At 42.4% G+C, this 21591-nt stretch overlaps 3 protein-coding genes across 4 annotated transcripts; 2 read left to right on the plus strand and 1 right to left on the minus strand.

The window, feature by feature from the left end:
• Positions 1–2109: 2109 nt before the first annotated feature.
• On the plus strand, positions 2110–9187 carry arg2 (arginase 2). Its single transcript, XM_035610663.2, has 8 exons — positions 2110–2601; positions 2727–2799; positions 6364–6538; positions 6751–6910; positions 7247–7341; positions 7462–7566; positions 7722–7858; positions 7946–9187. The coding sequence occupies exons 1-8, from the start codon at positions 2482–2484 to the stop codon at positions 8134–8136; spliced, it is 1056 nt and encodes a 351-aa protein (XP_035466556.1). The 5' UTR covers positions 2110–2481; the 3' UTR covers positions 8137–9187.
• Positions 9188–10658: 1471 nt separating this feature from the next.
• Positions 10659–14229, minus strand: vti1b (vesicle transport through interaction with t-SNAREs 1B). Its single transcript, XM_035610665.2, has 6 exons — positions 13995–14229; positions 13841–13899; positions 12894–13094; positions 12189–12362; positions 11905–11966; positions 10659–11617 (listed from the first exon to the last, which is right to left on the minus strand). The coding sequence occupies exons 1-6, from the start codon at positions 14089–14091 to the stop codon at positions 11527–11529; spliced, it is 684 nt and encodes a 227-aa protein (XP_035466558.1). The 5' UTR covers positions 14092–14229; the 3' UTR covers positions 10659–11526.
• rdh12 (retinol dehydrogenase 12) lies at positions 14195–21080 on the plus strand. 2 transcript variants are annotated; one of them, XM_035610660.2, is made up of 8 exons: positions 14195–14331; positions 15525–15643; positions 16198–16316; positions 17506–17661; positions 17784–17888; positions 18564–18773; positions 18861–19050; positions 19749–21080. In XM_035610660.2, exons 1-8 carry the CDS (start codon positions 14224–14226, stop codon positions 19849–19851), a joined length of 1110 nt encoding a protein of 369 aa, XP_035466553.2. In that variant the 5' UTR covers positions 14195–14223; the 3' UTR covers positions 19852–21080. The 2 variants fall into 2 exon arrangements, with proteins under 2 accessions (XP_035466553.2, XP_035466554.2); XM_035610661.2 differs by lacking the exon at positions 14195–14331 and having other exon boundaries at positions 15388–15643.
• The last annotated feature ends 511 nt before the right edge of the window (positions 21081–21591 follow it).

Raw genomic sequence — 21591 nt, forward strand, 5'->3', positions numbered from 1 at the left:
CGATGACTGGGCCGTGTTTTGCCCTGCGATTGGTCTCTCAGGCAAAACACGCCTTAGCAGACCTGCTGATCAAAAACTGTCAGTCCCAGCCCAATAATGGACCAATGAGCAATAAAAGAAAATTAGTACTTATTAAAAATTACAATATTCCATGAATTTGGCCGGCAGAATTGGAATAAATACACTGATCTTGCAAAAAAAGGGGAAAAAAAGTTGCAATGGTCCTTTATTAATTTTAATAACCATAAGTATTTGAAATAGTAGACTTTGTTACTGGTGAGTTCCGCAGTCTGTAGCACATGATTCAGGCCAAAAATACATTTTAATTTTCCCTGATCCTAACCATAGGTCCCGGAAGTGGCAGTAAAAGTCATGGTGTATTTATTCTGGGAGGTTTTGTCTGACAGGCTCTGCAATCTTTTTTTTCCCCGCCTCCAATTTTTAAATCCTCTCTGCGTTCTCCATTTTCTAACGCTTGGTGGCGCCAAATGCTTCATTTAAAAAGCGTGACACATGTCAAGCATTCGTTTGTCCCAGTGTGTACATACAGTAATGTGCATGAGCAGGGTCACGTCACAGGGGGATTACATACATGTGTGTGTGGGTGGTGTTGCTCAGCAGCCAGTCATTCTGTCAGATTCTACCTGTATCTGTTCAGATTCTACCTGTATCTGGTTATTTGAAGTTCCTTTTTTGTTTTTATTATTGAGGATTGTGTATATTTCTGTAACTCATGGGGGAAAGCCAATAAACTGGGTATATGGTTTTAATCTCAGCCAACCACATGCTACAGAAGGCAGGGACAGAGAGTAATAAACAACATATACTGTAGTAGTAGTTGTAAGATACTGTACAGCATTTCATTTATCTGACACCAATAAAGATAGATTACTTTGATGAATCACTTTGCCCAATAAGATTACACGAAAAACGCACGAGCGCATAAGAAATGCGTCACTTCTCTAAATGATCCAACAGTTTCTCAAGCTGTTCAAACTAGTCGTAACAGGAACAGATCACGATTCAGTGCTTCAATGCAACTGCCATTTCAATATAGTTGATAGGAATTTAGCTCCCGTTATTAGTGCACAAGCTCCACTGACAAAAGTTAATGATTTATTATTTTTCTTATGACAAATAAATCGGCCAATTAGAGGCAATAAACATGCACACGCATCAAAACTGGTGAACATTTTTGATATTTTAGGGGTCTCGAGAATTGGCCGGCCAAAAGTACTCGATAGAGCCCCTTACCACAATTTCCCTATAGCCCTAAAAATGATGAAGATGACCGAAATTTGGTAGGCACGTGTATCACATCAATACCTACAAAAAAGCCAGAGGTCGCCATTACCTCCGACCTACAGGAGGTTGGCCATTTTGATTTTAAGTGTGTAAATTTTTCTTCACACTTCACACCAGCAACTTCAAATTTGGCGTGTGCCATCTGAACACCTATGGGATCAAAAGTAATCAAAATCTTGTCGTTATTATTATTGTTGTTGTACAGAGACATTAGTGTATGAGTAATAATGACATAAAATATGACCCACATTCTGCAGTTATAATGAGCACTTTGACTTTTTGATTCATTAAATACATTTTGCTGATGTACGTACTTTAATCACTAAGGTTTTTAAAGTGGAACGCTTTTTGTTGTTGTTGTTGTTGTTTTTTAAACACAGATCTGTAGTATAATGTAAAACGTTTGAATGTGCACGTGTTGTTCCTGATCATTAATAGGACAGATGTAAAGAGCTGCATGACCTGAAAGAGGATCTGTTTTTTGGGCCGGAGCTCGTGTGGGGACCAATGTGGACCACGGTGTGGTGACACACACAATCGGGTCAGAGGCTTTGATGTAAACACCCCCCCCCCCTTCACTGCGTCTCTGGAAATTTCCACCTACAGGCGACTGCAGTGCAAAGGTTTCCGCGGCGAACATGTCCCCAATGTCCCGGCCTAGAAGCGGCTCACGGGCCACGCCCACTGGACGAACCCACTTTTTCCGCCTTCTCCCATTGGCTGACCCTGAAGGTGTGTTGCGCACTTGACGTCAGATGCGATCCGATATATATATATATATATAAACAGGGCAGGGCATAATAAACGCTCGACATCGCCAACCATTCGGAAAAAATCTCTTCACTTGTTTTTCTTTCGTATCAATAGGTCAGAGTGTGACAGTCCTGTAAGCGCTCGGCCCGCCCCCTTTTTGTTTTGTTTTGTTTTTTTTGTTCTCCGGCTCATGAATATTAAGCAGATGGAGGAAGCCTCTTAAGAACGGCCCCTTGCACCAACGCGGCCAAGTTCGACATTAAGTGAAAGAGCAACATTTCCCTGCGCTTTCATCAGCCTCTCTTCTGGTCCGGCGAGTGGAGGAGCCGCTGCGATCGGCACAGGAACTCGCCCTCCATCTTTTTGTATTCATTTCTTCCTCTTCTGTTTTTTGTTGTTGTTGTTGTTGTTGCTCTTCCTGAAATGAAGATGGCTTTGAGGGGATCTTTATTTCGCCTTCTCACAACTCAAGTGGGCCACAGCTGCCAACAAAGCAGGGCTCAGTCCGTGGCGGTGCTCGGAGCCCCGTTCTCCAGAGGACAGGTAGAAGAAAAACCTTTGTTTGAATGTTTTTAATACACATTTAAAAAAAAAAAAAGGAAGAATCGAATTTTTTGGATAATAAGCCAACATTCATTCAAACTCATTTTTTTTTTCTTTCCTGACAGAAAAGGAGAGGCGTGGAGCACGGGCCGAAGGTGATCAGGGACGCCGGGCTCATCGACAGGCTCTCCGGGTTAGGTAGGTGACCGTGGACCGGACTAGACGCCGGGCCGACGGGCGCTGCGCCGCGCTGCGCAGCGCTGCGCCGAGTTATGTAACCGCCCGTTGGGGATGGATGGACGGGTGGTGTGGTGCCGCCGCCCGGGCAGGACGGTGCACTGACTCACCCTCCACCTCCGGGCCGTTTCTTTTCAGCCACTAAGTTACATCACCGACCTGGAGACGGACAGTAAATACGAACACCTGACGCGTCGAGCGAGCCGGGAGAGGTTTTATTCTAGCACGCGTGCTCAGACAGGGAACAACGTGATCTCCGTTTTTTTTTTAATTACATGGGCCCATTATGATATATATAGTAGTTTGACGCAGTCATTCACCGAAGTCTTATAATATTAGAATAAAAATATCCTCCATGGTCGAAACGTGAGCAGGATGAAATAATGGCGAATACAAAACTGAGGAAACAGAGAGAGAGAGAGAGAGAGAGAGAGAGTCACTAAACACGACACCGGGGCAGGAAGAGCTCAGACTAGCCCCCCCCCCCTGTGTTAGAGGACACGGTGGTATACTGAGAGAAAAAGAAAAAGAGAATGATTTCTTTCCCCCCTCCAGTCGTGGTTTGCCACATGTCTGGTGTGTTAGTCAGCAGCAGCACATGCTCTGTCGGCGCAGGAAGAGGATGGCTGACTGTGATTCGTTCCGCCGTGACGTCACCCGGCGGGGCTGTGACGTCACTTCGGGAGACGAAGAAAGAAATAACCCAACCCACATGCATTGTGCTCTCACGATCCGGCGGTCTGCTGCTGTGAGAGGGTGTAAGAGGACGCCTGTCCTCGGGGGCGGAAAGAATCTTCCCCTTTATTTCAGGAGCGCGGGGGTCAGCGGGGTCACGTTTGTGCTACATAGAATAAGAATGGCCCACGGGACAGAAGGAGAAAAAAGGAAAAGCGCCCTCCCAGTCACGGCAGGAGTTATGTAAAATACAGCCTGCTGTTGTTTGTCAGTGTGATACAGTCACTGTTATAAAGTCAGGCCCTTCGGCTACTTAAAGTCTATTTGTGGTCTACAGACACAAGTCTAAGTCTCCTCTGAGCACCAAGGACACTGGAGATTAATATGGTGCCATAGTAGAAATGATGATATGGTCCAATCAAGTCAACAGGGCTTCAACTAATGATCTGTATTATGATTTATAATAATTTAATCTTAAAAGAAAAAAAAATTAAAGGGATTTTTATTTTTGCCTACGGAAATTTATAATAATGATGCGTGTTCAAATTTCTGGGCAGGCCGGAGAACGTTTAGTTGCCTCCAATGAGCGATTTATTTTGTCGTAAGAAAAAATAATAATTCCTGCGATTACAATAGGTCTTTCACTTTGACTTTTGTCAGTGGAGCTCAGGCCCTAATAATACATCTTATCTGTAACGCACTTTGAAATTAAAAACAAATCTCAAAGTGCGACAAGCTAAACGCGTCAGTATAAGACAGATAAAAGTGCCGGACACAGATACAAATATATGAGCAAAGTAAGCAGCAGCCAGCAAAAATAAGTTATACGATTATTGCTCTATTGCATCATATAAAACAGACAATTATTCCAAAGAAAAGGGGATAAAGAGTTCACAAAAAAAAAAAATGCAATGGCACACGTTGTAAGTCTCAAGCCGGTGGTGTCTGTGGACAGCAGCAGACTAAAAATAGGCTGCCATTTGTATGATAATGTTGCTATAAGAATACACGCACTACAGAGAACAGCACAGATATAATAAGCCTGATGATAGCACCGTCCATATGAGAACAAATGTCAGCGATCGTCGTGCATGCTTCCATGATGGTGACGTACGCGTTCATTTGATGGATAATCCAGGCGTGTGACAGTTAAGGACCTTAGTACCTGTCCCTGCGCCTGTAGCCAATCAAAACAGACGCAAGGAGGCGAGAGAATGTGCCAGGCGATCCTGGCGTGTCTGTCCGCCCCCGGGGAATCTGTCTATCAGCTGTAAACATAAGCTGTTGTGTAACATCCTCGCCGCACGCTTGTGTGTTATCACAAATGTGTAGATATTGTTTTTTTACTGCAGGTCAGATGGAATCAAATATTGTCCCTGAATTAACAGGACATGGCATGTTAAAAAATATATCTAGAGGTTCTAAATGTCGTTGTTGAATCTCAGTCCCGAGTGGAGTAAAGAAAGAAAATGTGTTTTCTATTGTTATAGAGGGATGTATATCCATTTTCCTTATCATTAGTAAGTGATTTAACATTTACGCTGTAGTTTGAACTATTTCCCAGGGCTTCGTGGTTTGACTATGTCAAAAATACATTGATCTGACACGACGTTAACAACATTTGCTGTGCGAGTGTGTGTGTGTGTGCCTTTAACGAACAGGGACAGTGGAGACATCAGGAAATATGGGGAAATAGAGCAGGGGAGGGATATGCAGTAAATGGTCCAGCTGGTAAAGTACAGTAGCTTCTTGGGGCATTTGTGTCAATGTGGTATCCGCCCAAACCGTTAGGTCACCAGGTCGCACCTGATTGGTTTGTAACTATTCAGACGTTAAGAACTTTGTAATATATTTTAGGGACAAGGAGCCTAGAATCGCAATCAGGATTTTGTTTTTGTATAAGTCGAGTCCTAGATGGCATATAATGCGCTATATTTACTTGTCTTTTTTTAATTACAAATATGATTTTCTATTAGGGAAATTATATTCATGCTTTTAGAAAATATCAAGCCCGCAATCGTAGGTGTAATATTTAATGTTCTATTAAAAAAATGGTCACGTTTAAGTAGAAATGTCCTTAGTCGGCTGAAATTGGAGGCGATGGCGGTCGGTGAGGGGCGCTGGTGTCCCCATGTCAAATTGGCAGCATTGAAAAAAACAAGACATTCTGTAGCTGCGATGTCACTGACCGAGCCCGACACACGAAACCCAACCCCCGACTGAATTGAATACCAGGTTGTCTCTCGATAACCTCACGCTGATTCTCCTGCAACACATGTTCGCGATTGCAAGAAGCCGTGCAGGGCTATTCCTGTCCCGTCGACGCACGGCAATGAACCTCGCTGGTTTCCCCCTTAGATCAGCACGAGTAACACAACGCTGCCGTCGCGGCTCGCGTGTCCCCAATTTCGAAGTGGAATCTCACCGTCTTTAAATTCTGCAACTGCACAGGGCTGTGTGAAACCTGAGCCGGACTGGGAAATGGGGCAAAAGGAAAGTGCCCGGTCACTAATGTTCCACTGGCATCTAATGACTCAGCCTCACCAGACTGCAAGGTCAGACGGGTGCACGTGGAGTCACGCTACTGAAGCGAGAGATCTCGCAGGACTTTCAACTCCAAGCCAAACCCCCCCCCCCCCCCCCCCCCCCCCCCCCGCAGTCTTCAAAATACAAACGTTTCTATCCCACACGGACTCCACGGCTGTGTGCTGATAATTAGAGCGGTCGCCGACAGGCGTCAGAGGTCAGCTTCCTGCCGGGCCACAGCTAGTGCGCGTAAAAGTGACTTGTAATCTGCACCAAAGAAGAGGGACCCTGGCTTCCTTTAACGGTGACTCTGTCCTCCTCCAGACTACTCGGTCCACGACTTCGGCGACCTCAACTTCCACCACCCGGAGAAGGATGAGCCGTACATGGATGTGAAGTTCCCTCGCACGGTGGGCTCCGCGAACAAGATGCTGTCCGGCGCGGCGAGCAGGGCCATCGGCGCCGGGCACACCCTCGTCATGCTCGGAGGCGACCACAGGTAAATCCCCCCAGCGCGTGGGATCTACAGAGAGCCGAGGGCACTGCAACACAATCCTGTGGTTTAATTGCTAAAGGTGTCCAAAGGCTTCTGTGTATCACCTTACCCTTACCCCCCCCCCCCCCCCGTGAAGACACACTCCGCGTCTGAATTTGACTAATGCAAACACCAGATGTTTTTTTTTTGTAATGCCGACCTTGTCCCTTTCGCAGCCTGGCCATCGGATCAGTGAGTGGCCACGCCCAGCAGTGTCCCGACCTGTGCGTCATCTGGGTCGACGCGCACGCGGACATAAACACGCCCACGACGTCTCCGTCGGGAAACCTCCACGGGCAGCCTGTGGCGTTCATGCTCAAAGAGCTCCAAGACAAGGTGAGGCGAGATGTTGCACTTTCAGAAGTCCGCCCCCGAGGCGTGCAAATATTTGGCCGTAAGAATTTTCCCGGTGGCGAAAACAAATCCCGGCAGCTTAGTCGCATTTGGAAAAGTAAAAAGTACAAATTCGTAAAAGTGCACAGCAACTGTGTACAAAAGACTCTGATTTTTTTTTCTTCTCTATATTTAACTATCAAGCAGTAAAAAAAAAAAAATTCAAGAGTGCCTGAAATTCAGGCACTCTTGACATCCAGAAAATAACCGCCCGGCGAGTATTCCCCCACCTAATTCAAATGAATTCCACATCACCGCGTCTCTTCCTGTCCAACGCAGATGCCAGCCATCCCGGGGTTCTCCTGGACGAAGCCCTTCCTCTCCTCGAGGGACCTGGTCTACATCGGTCTGCGGGACGTCGACCCCGGCGAGCGGTAAGCAGATTCCAGCACCGATTTAAAAAAACTTGCACTGGGTGTGGCGTCCGTGGGCACTGTGAGAAGAAAAAGCCCCTGATATGTTTATTTTAATTAAATGAATTCTGTTTATCGCAGCCACATCCTGAAGGACCTGGGCATCCAGTACTTCACCATGAGGGATATTGACAGACTGGGCATCCAGAGGGTGATGGAGGTCACTTTAGACCATCTTATGGCAAGGTACGTTAAAGTGATAACAACATTCCGCTTTGTTTCAGTGGGATTGTTTTTTAGGGTTTAAGAGAGTTTACATTCGGTAAAAGTCAACGGTTTGCGCATTTGCCCATGTGTGAATCCAACCGCGAATTCACACAACTCTCACCTTTCTTGAACAGAAAACAGCGGCCGATCCACTTGAGCTTTGACATCGACGCCTTCGACCCGTCTCTCGCCCCCGCCACCGGGACGCCAGTGAACGGAGGTCTGACCTACAGGGAGGGGATGTTCATCACAGAGGAGATCCATAACACAGGTGCACATTATTACGAGCATCGTGTCGTGTTCACGGATTTATTGTAGCGCCTTGCAGTGTCTAACTTGTCGCCGTGTTGCCGCGCAGGCCTGCTGTCGGCCATGGACCTGGTGGAAGTGAACCCCATGCTGGGGGCCAACCGGGAGGCCGTGGAGGCCACCGCCTCCCTAGCGGTGGACGTCATCGCGTCGTCCCTCGGACAGACGAGAGAAGGGTCCCAGGTGTCCATCGACGAGATTCCGTCTGCGAAGGACGACACGGAGCAGCTCCGCATCTGAGGGGGGGGGGGGCGCGACGCGAAAGCTGACGAACTTCACCACTGTCATCCCTGAGCATTCCGCAGTCTTTAATTCAGGACTTGCAAAAGACTGATTCTAATAGTAGCTCAAACTTTCTTTTTTTTTGGTTCCCATCTCTTTTGATGTTTATAGTTAGTGTTTAACCATGAAGAGGAAAAAAAAATCTGTCTGGATTTATGAAACCAGTGAGAAGGCTTTACTGAGGAGAGAGGAAGTTTACATACATTAAAGGGGCAGTGAGCGAATTTTAATCCAATACGCTCAGCAAATATTTATTACATAGCTGTCGGTTTCTGTGTGATTGTTTTGTTATCCCGACGCAGTTCAGGCTCTGTAAATTGAAAACAAAAAAAATGGTGCAGTTTGTTAACATCACTTCCCGACACCTGCAGGTCCGAGCATCCTTCTCCAAAATCGCTAACTGCCCCTTTAATGCTTAGACGAGAAAAGACTTTGACAGATATTTAGCAAACACTACTCTCATTGGTGGGACTACCACTCACTTATACTAACTTATTTTGGTATGTACTGTAATAAGTTAAGTATTTTAGAAGACACAGCTGCCACACGTTTGGTTTGCGGTTGGTTTACAAGACGATGAACCTGCCTCAGAGGCAAGACGAATCACAGACTCTCATTTGAAGTCTGCAACATGGACATTTTTGTGGCTGTGCCAGTTAGTTAAAAAAAAATAGTAATAATGTGTTTGCACTTTAGGACCAGGTGTGGTTACTGTATTCTTTTTCTTTAGACATTTTCTATTTACACAATGAACCTACCAGTACAGTAACATGTACCAGAATTACTGTATGTATGAATATTTACTGACAACAACAGTGTTAATTGGTTTGAAAAAAATGTAATATGCAGTTGTGCTCACAAATGCTGTCCAACAAATATATATATATATATATATTATTTGCAAAAAAACCTGCTTGATTTGATTGAATGACTGATCCATCCAGACTGGATGACTTGTCCTTGTAACAGAGTTTATATTTTGTTCTCCCATAAACATGATTGCATTTTTTGTTCATGTGTACAGTTGTGTTTATTGCCTCCTTTGTTGGTTTCATTTTAGTATGCAAAGGAATGCAGTATAACATAACTGTTCAAATTTTCTACACGAGTCTTGACACGATGCTACGGCGGAACTGTATCTCTTTAGCTTTTTAATATTTTTTTTATTTCCACTAGACACAATGAACCGAGGGCATGAGACTAGGCGGTGAGAATACTATTAGTTCTGCAAGATATGTAGTCATAAACAAGTGTTGGACAAATTAAAATTCTGAAGAGAGATGGGAGGGAACATGAACGTCTTCGAGGCAATTGATCCGACAGAATAGTTGTCGAAACATTTAACTAAAAAACCCCACAAATGTGCCTGGGGACAAAATTCCCGGATGAATGAGAGTCACCGCAGACGTGTGGAAACTTTGAGACCGACAAAACGGAAAAAAAAAACAGAGCCTCAACAGATCATGTGGATTTTGAGGCAGAAAGTTGTGGGAGCCAAGTTACACTGTGACATGTTCATGCTTAGGGTTAGAATAGATTGCATATATATATTATATATCTTGTTTAGTATTTTATGTCTAATAGTTGAGCATGTTACTGTCACTTTAAAGGAAGCAGCCTAAGGCTTGAAGTTCATCAGCATGGCTTTGAAGTGGACCAGTTTAGTTCAGTTGAGATTCAGAAACCGAACTGAGCCACATGGTTTTCATACTGCAGTAAACCGTTCTTTACCAAGAATACTTGGCTTTGGGATACGTCTTTAAATGTTCACTGTGGAATAAACGTATCGTTTTATCCTTTTACACCTGAGTACTGTGAAGCCCACAGATGTCATGGAGTAAAAATAAAATTCCGACGCTTCGTCTTGATTTATATATAAAAAATGATTGGGCAATGATCGAGTCCTGATATTTTACAGGAGAGCAAAGTCTTTAAGATTCATGACTGCAACCCTTTGAGAGGATGTTGAGATATTTCAGTTGGGACTGACTGACACTGCTCCCTCCACATAGCCAAGCTAAAAGCATAGAGGAAAAAAAATGAGTACAAGGAATAGCTGAAAAATAACATGGCTAATGTTTAGACTATATGAACTGTTATGGCTGGTTATAGTAAGAGTTACATAATGATTAGGTGAGGTTATACAACCCATGTACTCAGGAGCTTGTTGTTTTGGTTTTTGAAAGGAATGTGAAGCTGATATAACCCCCCCCCATACAACCAGGTCACTCCAGCACGGCATGATATCGACACGGGGGAACAACAACACAGTGGCAGATGTGCCACTTCAAAAAACATCCCACTAAAAATAACCTTATCACCTATTTATTTGAGAATTAATTCCATAGTAACAGGTGCTGTTTGTTTACCCAGCACTGAGCCCCAGCCCCGGTGACGTCAGTTCCACAGCGGATGTTTTTGGTTTCTTGACTTCGGCTCGCCTGGCTGCTTTCCCTGGAAATATCCGATACAACGAGAACTGGGGTTAAATATTAGCTTTAATGTGCAGACTTGTCAAATGAGGAGGAGAGGAGCTCATTAGTAACAGTGGTTTTTGTATTATACAGCGATTAGACAACATCGTTAAGTGTTAACTGAACATAATTGCATCTGCATGAGGCGCCACTCTGCCTCTTTTTCCACATTCACGCCTCCGACTGACTTTTTTCCCCCCCCCAGGTCTCAATACTCAGAATTGGGAAATACCCATCTGCATACTGGGCATGAAGACGCTACCAATATATACACTCAGCTGGTGCCATTTCATCACGTACTGTTGTTTACTTTTATAAAGATAACAAGCTATAAAATAATGTTGAATATTAACAGTAAGGTATCACAATCTGAGTATTTATCAACCCCACAGAGCCGTTAGTGTCACTTCACCACAGAATCTTTACTGTTCGGTCGACCAAAGTCGTCACAAGGTTCGTCTCCGTAGCGGCCGGAACACGGGTCCAGAATATCCTCCTGCAGGGCATCGTTGGCAATAACAGTATAATAAAAAGTGCACATCTCAGTTCACAGTTTGTCCTGCGGGTTTGGTCCATTAACAGGTTCAAGGCAACTTTGCTATTCTTGTCAAATGAACTCGAACCTGCTCATGGACAGAATCCACTCTTGGCAAAGGTTCAATTTAAAAACGGACTCGTCTCGTTGTCCTCGTTTGCACTAATAAGAAAAACAGTTGGCTTGGACGCAGCCGACAAAGCGTTATTGCTACTGGACAGTTGGTGGGAGACGAATGTGGAGAGTGTGGGTTTGACCCTGGATCCAGAGCTGAGGACTGTATCGTAGTGGGCTGGTGGTGTAGTTCGCTCATCATCATCATCATCATCATCATCATCATCATCGGAAGAACTTCAGGTAGATCACAGCACCCAGGATGGCCAGCTCCATTAAAATGATAACACTTAAAAGCAACTTGTTTGTCATCAGCCTTAAAGACAGAGAAAGCAAAAAGGCTCTGGTCATTATTCCTCAAGAAACACTCATCATACTGGAAATGAGTGTCAGGCAATTCAGACTAATATGATTTTATCACATTGGACTGTATTTATATAATAGAGCAGGACTGCCAAGAGAAAACTACCAGACCATGATGACCACATGATGTTTTTTTTTAAAGTTGATTAATCAATTAATCTATTAACAGAAAAAAAATCTACAATTATTTTGATAAAGTAAATTAAAAATCATTAAAAAGTTGAGCATTCATTCACTTACCGCCGCGACATGGCACGAAGGATTTTTCGACTTCGACTGAGGTTCTCTCCGGTATTAACCAACTGCATGAAAATGAAAGACGGAAGACGATTTAACAAAACTTTGATCTAATTACAACATATTTAACAGCTTGTCAAAGATGCCATCATGTTGTGCCCCATAATAAGTAAACTAAATCATCTGCTGGACTCTAGAACCATTGGATAAAGTTTGAGAAACAGCTGAATCGAGAGACCAACATATTTAAGACCATCGCAGCTATATGAAAAACAATCTTGTCTCACCCTGTTGCGAGCGCGGTCCAGCTGTTCTCGCTGCTCTCCCAGCTCCTCGATGACATCGGTGCCGATCCGCTCCGTCTCCGACGCAATGCGTTGGCTTCGCTCAATACTCTGGCTGGCGTTGTTCAGAGACTCCGTGCCCTGGAGGAGCAGGGACCTCTGGGACTGCACGTGCGTCTGCACAAGCGGCCAAAAGTCACATCAATTATACATGAATTTATAATATATTATTATACTAACTGTAACAAGAGAAAAACACATTCACAGGAAAAAATTAACATTTTCAGATTATATTTCTCAGTAAAAGGTTCATCATGTGCCATCTGTCCCTCAAAGGTCATCAAATATATCTAGACAATCCTTTTTATTGAAAATTTTCTACATTTTTCTCAATATTTGTTTTTAGAAAAAGCAGAAAAGAGACGTCAGTTGCTTCTCTCAATCTGTAAATCAGCTTTTAAATTTCTTTTTTAAAACACTGCAATTGTCCCTGCATGTAATCACACTTTTACAACCTGCCAACTATTTACAGGAATGTATAATATACAGTAAAACCAGAAATTTCAATACCTATGATTTTATTTTCGCAGAATTAAGGTGCTCACAAAATATTCATATTGAAAGAAACCATACAGACATGTAATTGGTCTCTGTCCGCGTCATAGTGAAATGGTAAAATGCTCAAACAACATTTATAAACACACTCACACTTTGCTGATTTTGTGAAGAATAGATGCCCTGATGACTTCCACCCGCTGACTGGGAAGAGGAGCCAAAGGCCGGAGGAGCAGAGTTCTTCATGTCTCTCTGCAGTTTGCCCAGATCCCTGCGGTACAGGCGCAGCTTTGTGCCCATAGCATTCCGATAGGCAGACGGGGCGCCGCGCAGCTCGTCTTCCATTCCTTGTAGCTGCACACAGGTTACAGAAATTCAGGTGAGACATATGTCTCCGTTAAGTTGTGGGAAACCTGCGTGTGTGGCTTTCCCCTGTAAAGATCACCGTAAACAATCATTATTTCACTTATTTATCATTTTCTAATATAATCTATTTATATATTTTTTTTTTTTTTATATAAACCCTGTGCAATAAAATAATATAACCATTTTCGTATTAGTTTAATTATCCAGCCACACGTGCAACATGTTAGTGTAATACTACAAATTACTAAGCAGGGTAACATCCGTTCATGTGGCATCAACAGTTGAGATTCAAGATGTTTATTGTCGCGCCAGCTGTGCATAAGCGTGTACATATGTTAAGAATGATTGCTTGAAACGCATTTGCTAAGTACTAAAAGACAGAACCATGACAATAGGACGACTATGGAGAATTAGAAGTGTTCACAGAATAAATACACAGCGGTAAAATAAGAATACTCAGCATGACGAATGAATGAGAAGAGATTAATATGCAATATGGAGAAAGAACGAAGGGTGAACATCACAGTTGTTCTTATTTTTAGACGTATATCTCATTCAAGAGTCTAGTGTGCTGTCACACAAGTGTCATCTCACCTCTTTCACCTGCAACCACGCGTCTGTTTTTGAATGAACTGAGCAAAAGTGGGAGAATAGTGATGAAACGTGAGGAGAGAGAGAGAGAGGGAGAGAGAGAGAGAGAGAGAGAGAGCATCATCACCAGCTGCATCACTCACCACTTCCTCCGCCTCCCCCTGCCTCTCGTCGAAGGTCCTCACCAACCTCTTCCTCTCCTCTGCGGACACAACACACGTTTCACCCGATTGACAGCGACTCACACACCCTGTGCACCATCGTCCGGATGGTTCTCCAACAGCAGCCGTCGTTTACCTCCGTGGCTCGTCGCCGCGCGCTCCGGCATCAGCTTCAGCTCGTCGTACAGCGACCTGAAGATCTCCTGCAGCTTCTCCAACTCCTCCGACGACATCGTTCAGAAGCTGATCTTTCTGAATCTTCTCCCCCCCCTGTGAAATACAACACGGACAACAGTCGCGACGCCACTGGTTCAGTCTCTTCCTCTTTGGCTTCGACGGTAATCTGATTTACGCGACGCTTCCGCATGATGGGCCTCGTGACCGAGCGTCTTGGACGCCTGAGCAGAAATAATAATTTGACTTTTAATAATAGTTTGGGGTTCGTTTGTTTTTTGGTAAACAAGTTAAAACAGGTGGGTTTTTTTTTTATTTCAACAACCTACAAAAATATTATCAGACTCAGATGAAAACTACTCAAACAACATGCCGATAACTATTTCAGTCAGGCGCTACGCAGACAGGCGTTTTCTGGGAAAGTGAGAACATTGTTATTTTTGCTTCTTTTGGATTATTCATTTCATTATACATGTTTTTAAAAAATTAAAACTTAACTTACTAAAACTCTTGATTGAGTGACACTATTACTACCATTATTTAAGAAACCATTTTTAGATTCATACAGTACATTTCAATTATTTATTTAACATTAGGAAGCAATTTCATTTTTGAACACCCTGATTTCCTATTATCATTATTTATTTATTTATAATTTTTGTCATTGTTCATTATAGTAATTATTTGTTGTTGTTGTTGTTGATGTTGTTTTTAAATGTTTAATCTGCTTGATTTACAACAATACAATTGTATTAATCCAAAAGGCAATTTTGTTAAGGGCAAGAAGAAGACAAAAACAGGGTACAGACATGAACTGACATCCACAACAAATACTTAACTATATATATATATAAATATATATATATATATATATATATATATATATATATATATATATATATATATATATATATATATATATATATATATATATATCATAAGGTAATGTAACTCCCTCTAAGTATATCAAATATCCTGTTTGCTAGGGACTATCGCATAAAAATTTACTTTTTAAAACCACCAAATAAATAAATTAGCCACCATAAATCTGTGTAAAATCCTAATGTAAAAAAAATAACAAGATACAGACATGCACTGAGATCCACAACAAATACTTATAAATACTATATATATATATATATATATATATATATATATATATATATATATATATATATATATATATATATATATATATATATATAACTATATATATATATATATTCCCCCCTCTCAATCATAAGGTAATATAACTCCCTCTTATTACTTCAAATGTCCTGTTTTAATTTTTAAACACAAAATGATGTTCTAAAAGCCAAAATAAATCGGTTTAAATTCCTAATGTAAAAAAAATGAAGACGTAGTTCTTTCCTGTTGAGGCTGTAAAACAAAACAAAAAAAAACTACAATCCCCACAATGCCCTTCGCGGCGCCTCCGTCACCGCCGCTACGCTCCTTTCTGCCTCGACATCAGCTGTTCTTCCTCCTGCAGAACCAGCGGCTTCTCGCTCGACAGAGCACGAACCTGCCGCGCACGATGTTGCTCGTGTTCATCATCGCGGGTCTCGGAGCTGTGACGTTGCTGGTGGTCTTATTTGGACCACACATACGGTAAGGCACACTCTTTCTTTTTCTTCTTGATATTCTCATAAAAACCTCGGGTGTTGAGACACATCGCGGATCTACGCTTGCTGGTTGGTTGACAGGGCAGCCCAGTGCACATTGCACTGATTCGATTAGTAAAGCACTTGCATGGCTTCTCAACCAGGCCGATCGTCATTTGTAAGGGATTCATTTTTGTTTAAAATGCTCTCTGCTCGTCTTCCCATCCCTCCGAGCTGCCTGGTGCCCGGGCCTATCAGGACGCTGAGCGTGGGAGGGGTCATATCTTGTAATGCATAACTCCCAACAGAGCCCATTGGGTGACGGGGGGGTCGTCCCCGCGCGGTGGCTCGTACGACTCGTCAGGAGTGGGATCGTTATCCAACTTTCTGTGTGAATTATTAAGCCATGTGTGTCCACGTGTGTCCAAATTGTAATGGGGACATGGCTGCGGAAGAAGAAGCACCACCAAGGACAGACTGTCGCTCTGTCCTTGGTGGTGCATTATCACACTGATGATTCGACTATTAATAATCGGTTGTATATTAATTGTGCATCAACAGAAACTTTGCAGCAGGAGCAGTGTGCAAGTCCCCAGCGTGTCTGGACGGGAAGACGGTCCTCATCACCGGAGCCAACACAGGGATCGGGAAGGAGACTGCGCGGGACTTGGCGATACGAGGTGAACTTTGTGGTTTTTACCATCACATACATATATACTGTATAAATACAGCACCTATGCTTGAGAAGGAGACAGACTTATGGTCTCTTCAGGCAGTAAGATTCAAATCATGATGTAATTATGAAGTTGTTTTTATCCCCAGGACATATCACAATGTGGTAAATGTACACACACTGACAATCAACTCAGAAAAAGCACATTCCTCCGCCATGGCGGAACAATCTTACACATGATGGTCTACTAAAAAAGGTAATAATTCATTGTCATAAAATATAGATAAAGAAAGGCTGGACCTGGATCAGCACCTTAATCAGCATCCGCACTAAAAATCGAACGCTCTTCTGGAGCCCAGGCCTCAGTCCTCCTCCACGTTTGGTGGAAAACAGTGAAGTAGTTTTTGCATAATCCTGCTGAAAAATCAGATTTCCATAACTTCAGGAGGCCACATAATATGACTCGACCTTCGCAAAACACTTCTACCAAAACTCCCTCAAATCTAATAAATGTCAGAAACCTTATTTAAGACATTTAGTCTCAGTGGTTTGGAGTCGACGGTCATGCAGTTGCCTTTACTGCTGCCTTATCCATTATTTGAATTAAAAGTTGGTGATGTCATTGTGCGTTAGACAGTCTAATAAAAATGTACCATTGGGTGCCAAATTATGTTTAATCCCTTTTATTGCATGGTGAATGTGAAAAATAACTTAAGGAAAGCCGTAGCTTTGCCCAATAAAGGACGTGTAAGATGTAGTTTTGTTCAGTGAATAATTCCCTGTTGAAGACAACACACACACACACACACACACACACAAGCAATATAAATATTAATACTAGGGATATACATGAATAATTTCTCAGTGGTGAGACCACTTGTTTCGAACTCCGGAGCCTCTCAAGGTTTCCTGAATTTACTGCATGTGAAGCAGACTGAGCCAAGTTGCATTGCAATTTTTTGTTTTAGGAATTAAAACACGTAGGAGTTTAGGATGTTTGGTTGACATGTTACATAAAAAGCTGACTGAATGTTGAGAAACTCTGTTCTACATCACTGACCAACGAGCCTAAATTATAGATTGCCTTCTCAACTTACCAAAAACCAATAAAAGGAGCCAACCTTATTCCCCTTTGTCTGAAGTAATGTAGTTTGTGTTTTGTCCGTAGCTTAGCTAATGATTGGTTCACATGGCAGGGGCTCGGGTGATCATGGCGTGCCGGGACGTGGCGAAGGGCGAGGAGGCGGCCGCCAGTATACGCGCCGCGTACTCCAAAGCACAAGTGGAGGTGCGGGAGCTGGATTTGGCCGACACCTGCTCGATACGTGCCTTCGCACAGGAATTCCTGAGAGGTACAGTCGGCACAGAGACGCTGTTTAACATCTACCCACAATGCTCCGGTGCATTGTTACGTAAGTACCACTGCTGCCATGTTTTCAATCTTTTTTGTGGGGGCGGGTGTTCTCGTCTTCAGATGTCGACCGTCTTCACATCCTCATCAACAACGCCGGGGTGATGATGTGTCCCTACACCAAGACCATCGATGGCTTTGAGATGCACATCGGTGTCAATCACTTGGGTAAGACGTCACGGAAATTGACTGTGTTTCATGAAATCATTCAAACAAATCTCCTGGGTTACCTGATAGATTTGTCAGAGATTTAGCTTTTCTGAAATATTTATTGTCACTGTACAGATTTGAAATAAGTCTGTAGATTCCTAATTAGGAAAGACACACAAATTAAGACTATAAAGTAAAAGATGAAAGCCTAAAATAGAATCAGAGTAAAAATAGGATGAAAAATATAAATAAAGATAAAAATTTGTATATTCAAGGAATCAAAAAAGAGTATAGACAGTATTAGAGTAAAGTGGCATTGCTCAGTAGGAGGTATTAGGATAACTATCGTATTTGAGGAGTGGTGAATTAATATGAAGAGAAATACAAATAAATAAATACTTCAATGGATAAATAAATAATGAATAGATAAATATTTTTTGTTTAACCACCTTTTGGATCCTGACTCACATCTTTGAAAAAGACTGGCATGTAAAATAAAGTAGAAATTCATATTGTAATCAGTTTCAAAACTTGCTCAACCAGAATATATTAATGTAAATATATGTCCATTATCATGAGATTTTGAAATCTAAAAAATGTGGGGACTGATATCTGAGATTAGCCAATTAAATCAAGTTTGTACATTCAATCAGAATCAGTACAATGAGTATTTTTTCGACTTAATCGTGGCAGGTCACTTCCTGTTGACGTCCCTCCTGGTCGGGCTAATGAAACGCAGCGCGCCGGCCCGCATCGTGGTGGTCTCCTCGCTGGCGCACAACTTCGGCTGGGTCCGTTTCCATGACCTGCACAGCCAGGGCAGCTACAACAGTGGTCTAGCGTACTGCCAGAGCAAACTGGCAAACGTGATCTTTGCCAGAGAGTTGGCCCGCAGACTCAAAGGTACGCAAACACACACAAATCTGCCCTGGCAAACGTAGTAACAGAGAGTAACAATGATTTGTCCCACGATCCGTCGCTCCCCCCCAGGCACCAATGTGACCGTGAACTCGGTCCACCCGGGGACGGTGAACTCTGACCTCACCAGACACTCGACCCTCATGACGATATTCATGACGGTCTTCTCCATGTGGTTGAAAACCCCGCGGGAAGGAGCGCAGACCAGCATCTACTGTGCCGTGGCGGAGGAGCTGCACTCGGTCTCCGGGAAACACTTCAGGTGGGTGACAACAAGTTAGACCAAAATATCTATGACCGCATCAAATTGACTCATTTATTTACTTGCGTATTAATTTATACTGAAAATGTTCCATCGTCTCAATTTCTTGATTGTATAGAAACTGATTTTAATGTGTAACTACATTGTGTATTTTGTGTTTTTATGTATGTGAAGCACAGATGGACAATGACATTCCGCTATCTTGACTAAATAATCAAACCCTTATAGATAAGTTGGTTCAATTTAAAAAAAAAAATGATGTCACTATTTTCCAAAAATACCTGAGAAAATGACTTCTTGGAGCATTTTTTAAATCTCTACTTGTTGTGTCTCTTGTCAGGGCAGTGGTGCTTTTGCTTCTTGCATTTGTATATTAGCTCCTTGTAATTATGTCGGTATAGAAGTTGTGAATCATTGTAAGTCGCCACAGGCGGAAAGTTTAACCCGACTGTACAGCAGTAGAGAATTTAATTTTGATATCTTACTGGCAAACCTTTCGTCCCATCTCCTCATTTTAAAACCCCCTTTTTTATAAAAATCAAGCGCGTATCGTCAAGAGCTCAAACAACAGGTCTGCCCTTCCCAAAGCGTTGACGGATAAAAGAAACGACGGTATCAGATCTCTGCACCGAGGGAGATGACTCAACGCCATCAAGAGCCCTTTATCTAATATTCAATCTCCCTTCTTTTTGTTTCAGTGACTGCGCCCCCGCCTTTGTTGCCCCACAGGGACGGAGCGAGGAGACGGCGAGGAGACTGTGGGACGTCAGCTGCGAGCTTCTCGGTATCGAGTGGCACTGATTTTCAGCGTTTCGCCATCACCTCTTTCAGGCCTTGTCCACACGTACATGGGTATTTTTTTCCCCGTTCACAAGCAAACTGCGTTTTATCTCACTGAAAAAACCGAACGTTTGCAAAACTCTTTCCAGGTTGAAGACGTTCAGTTGTAGAGTTTTTTGGGGTTGTGATGTTATTGCCGTTTTTGGGACCAGTAATAATGTTTCCAGGCTTCTGATTGGCCAGCATGGCTTCATGGTGAGGGTTATATCACCACCTGTTGGTTCGGCATACTACTGACAGCGTGGTTTTCATGTGGACAGAGATATATATATCGCATTTCTCCCTTTTTTAAAAAAAAATGAATACCCGTGTATGTGTAGAGTAGGCCTGTTTTTTTTTAAGGAGTCCTTATCCCTTCTGCCATCATCCATTTCATTTGTTTTATTATGTTTTTTAAAATGCTCTTTGTACTTTGAATGAGTCTTACCTAATAGGCAGTCAGGTAATTATGTAAGGTACTATCAAGTAAAGTTGCTTTTTTAAAAATGTGTAATAATGCAGTAATTACATTATAATAACTTGAATATTTTGATGCCGTACAAAACCATTCAACTGTATCATCATGTGACCACAAAATAACTTTTTTGACCTTATGTTTTTTAGTGACAGTGTAGGCAAAAAAAAAAAAAGAAGCAACTTGACGTATTGTAAATTCCTGTCAGCTACTGTGAAGGGTCAAGCCAGGGTTCAAGACCAGCATCTTTATTGCGCGTTGAATTGTTCAGAATTTGCAGCTAAAAATTGCCTCACTTTTGTGCCAGCGTTTCTAAACGATTGCAAATCGCAGGGTTTCTTACAGTGTCTCCAAGCCGGTTCAATGAGAAATTAGTAAACTTTATCGGAGATCAGCGTCGGTCTGACCCCCTCAATTAGTGCTTGAATTGCATAAATGTATTTTTGTGATAACTGTAGTACATATAGGCCATAAGAGAGCTTTTCTATTTTAAAACCACATCACGGCAATATACTGTACACGGAGGATTTCATCCATTTGCATTGCCAAAAAAACTGCACATTCCTGGAGGAACTGCAGTTTTACTCGTGTTTCCTTCTCAGCATTCACAAGCAGGTTGCCAAGAGTTTACATTCTGTGTTTTATACGAGTGAAATATGCCTTTTATTACACTTACATTCATGTTAAGAGTTGAATGTTTACATTTGATGTAAATAAACAGAAATATTGATATAAATGGCGCGGCATTAGTGCTTTTTTTGAAGAATTTATCATCCAAATGCTGTCAGGAAAAAACTGAGTAGTACGCGAATAGAGAAATTGATCATCCCAACAAATGTTGTAGAAGGTTGAATCATCAGCGTAGAGCAAGAATTGTGCGATCGGAAAGTATTGAAGTTAAGTCCCCTATTTTGGGAAATTCATTTATTCTCTTTCTTGCAAGATTAAAGCTGGAAGATTCTGAATACTTGAAGCCAAATATGAAGCTAATGCTAGTACCCGCATAACTATTAAAAACTTTTTCCACACAGAATTACTGCTCCCAACTAACAAACTGGTACATAACCCATGTGTTGTTGTTTTTTAGACTATAAAATATTGTTTTTTGTAAACATATTTATCAGTAACCTTCAGAGGAAAAGGAATTTTGTTACCTATGAACAGAGCCAGGCTAGCTTTTTCCTCCCCATTCCCTTTTTTTATGTTGAAGCCACAGTGTGTAATATTTAGGAGAACTTATTCACAGA

The sequence above is a fragment of the Scophthalmus maximus genome, chromosome 15, assembly GCF_022379125.1.
Source record: "Scophthalmus maximus strain ysfricsl-2021 chromosome 15, ASM2237912v1, whole genome shotgun sequence".
In the NCBI taxonomy this organism is placed as follows: Eukaryota; Metazoa; Chordata; class Actinopteri; order Pleuronectiformes; family Scophthalmidae; genus Scophthalmus; species Scophthalmus maximus.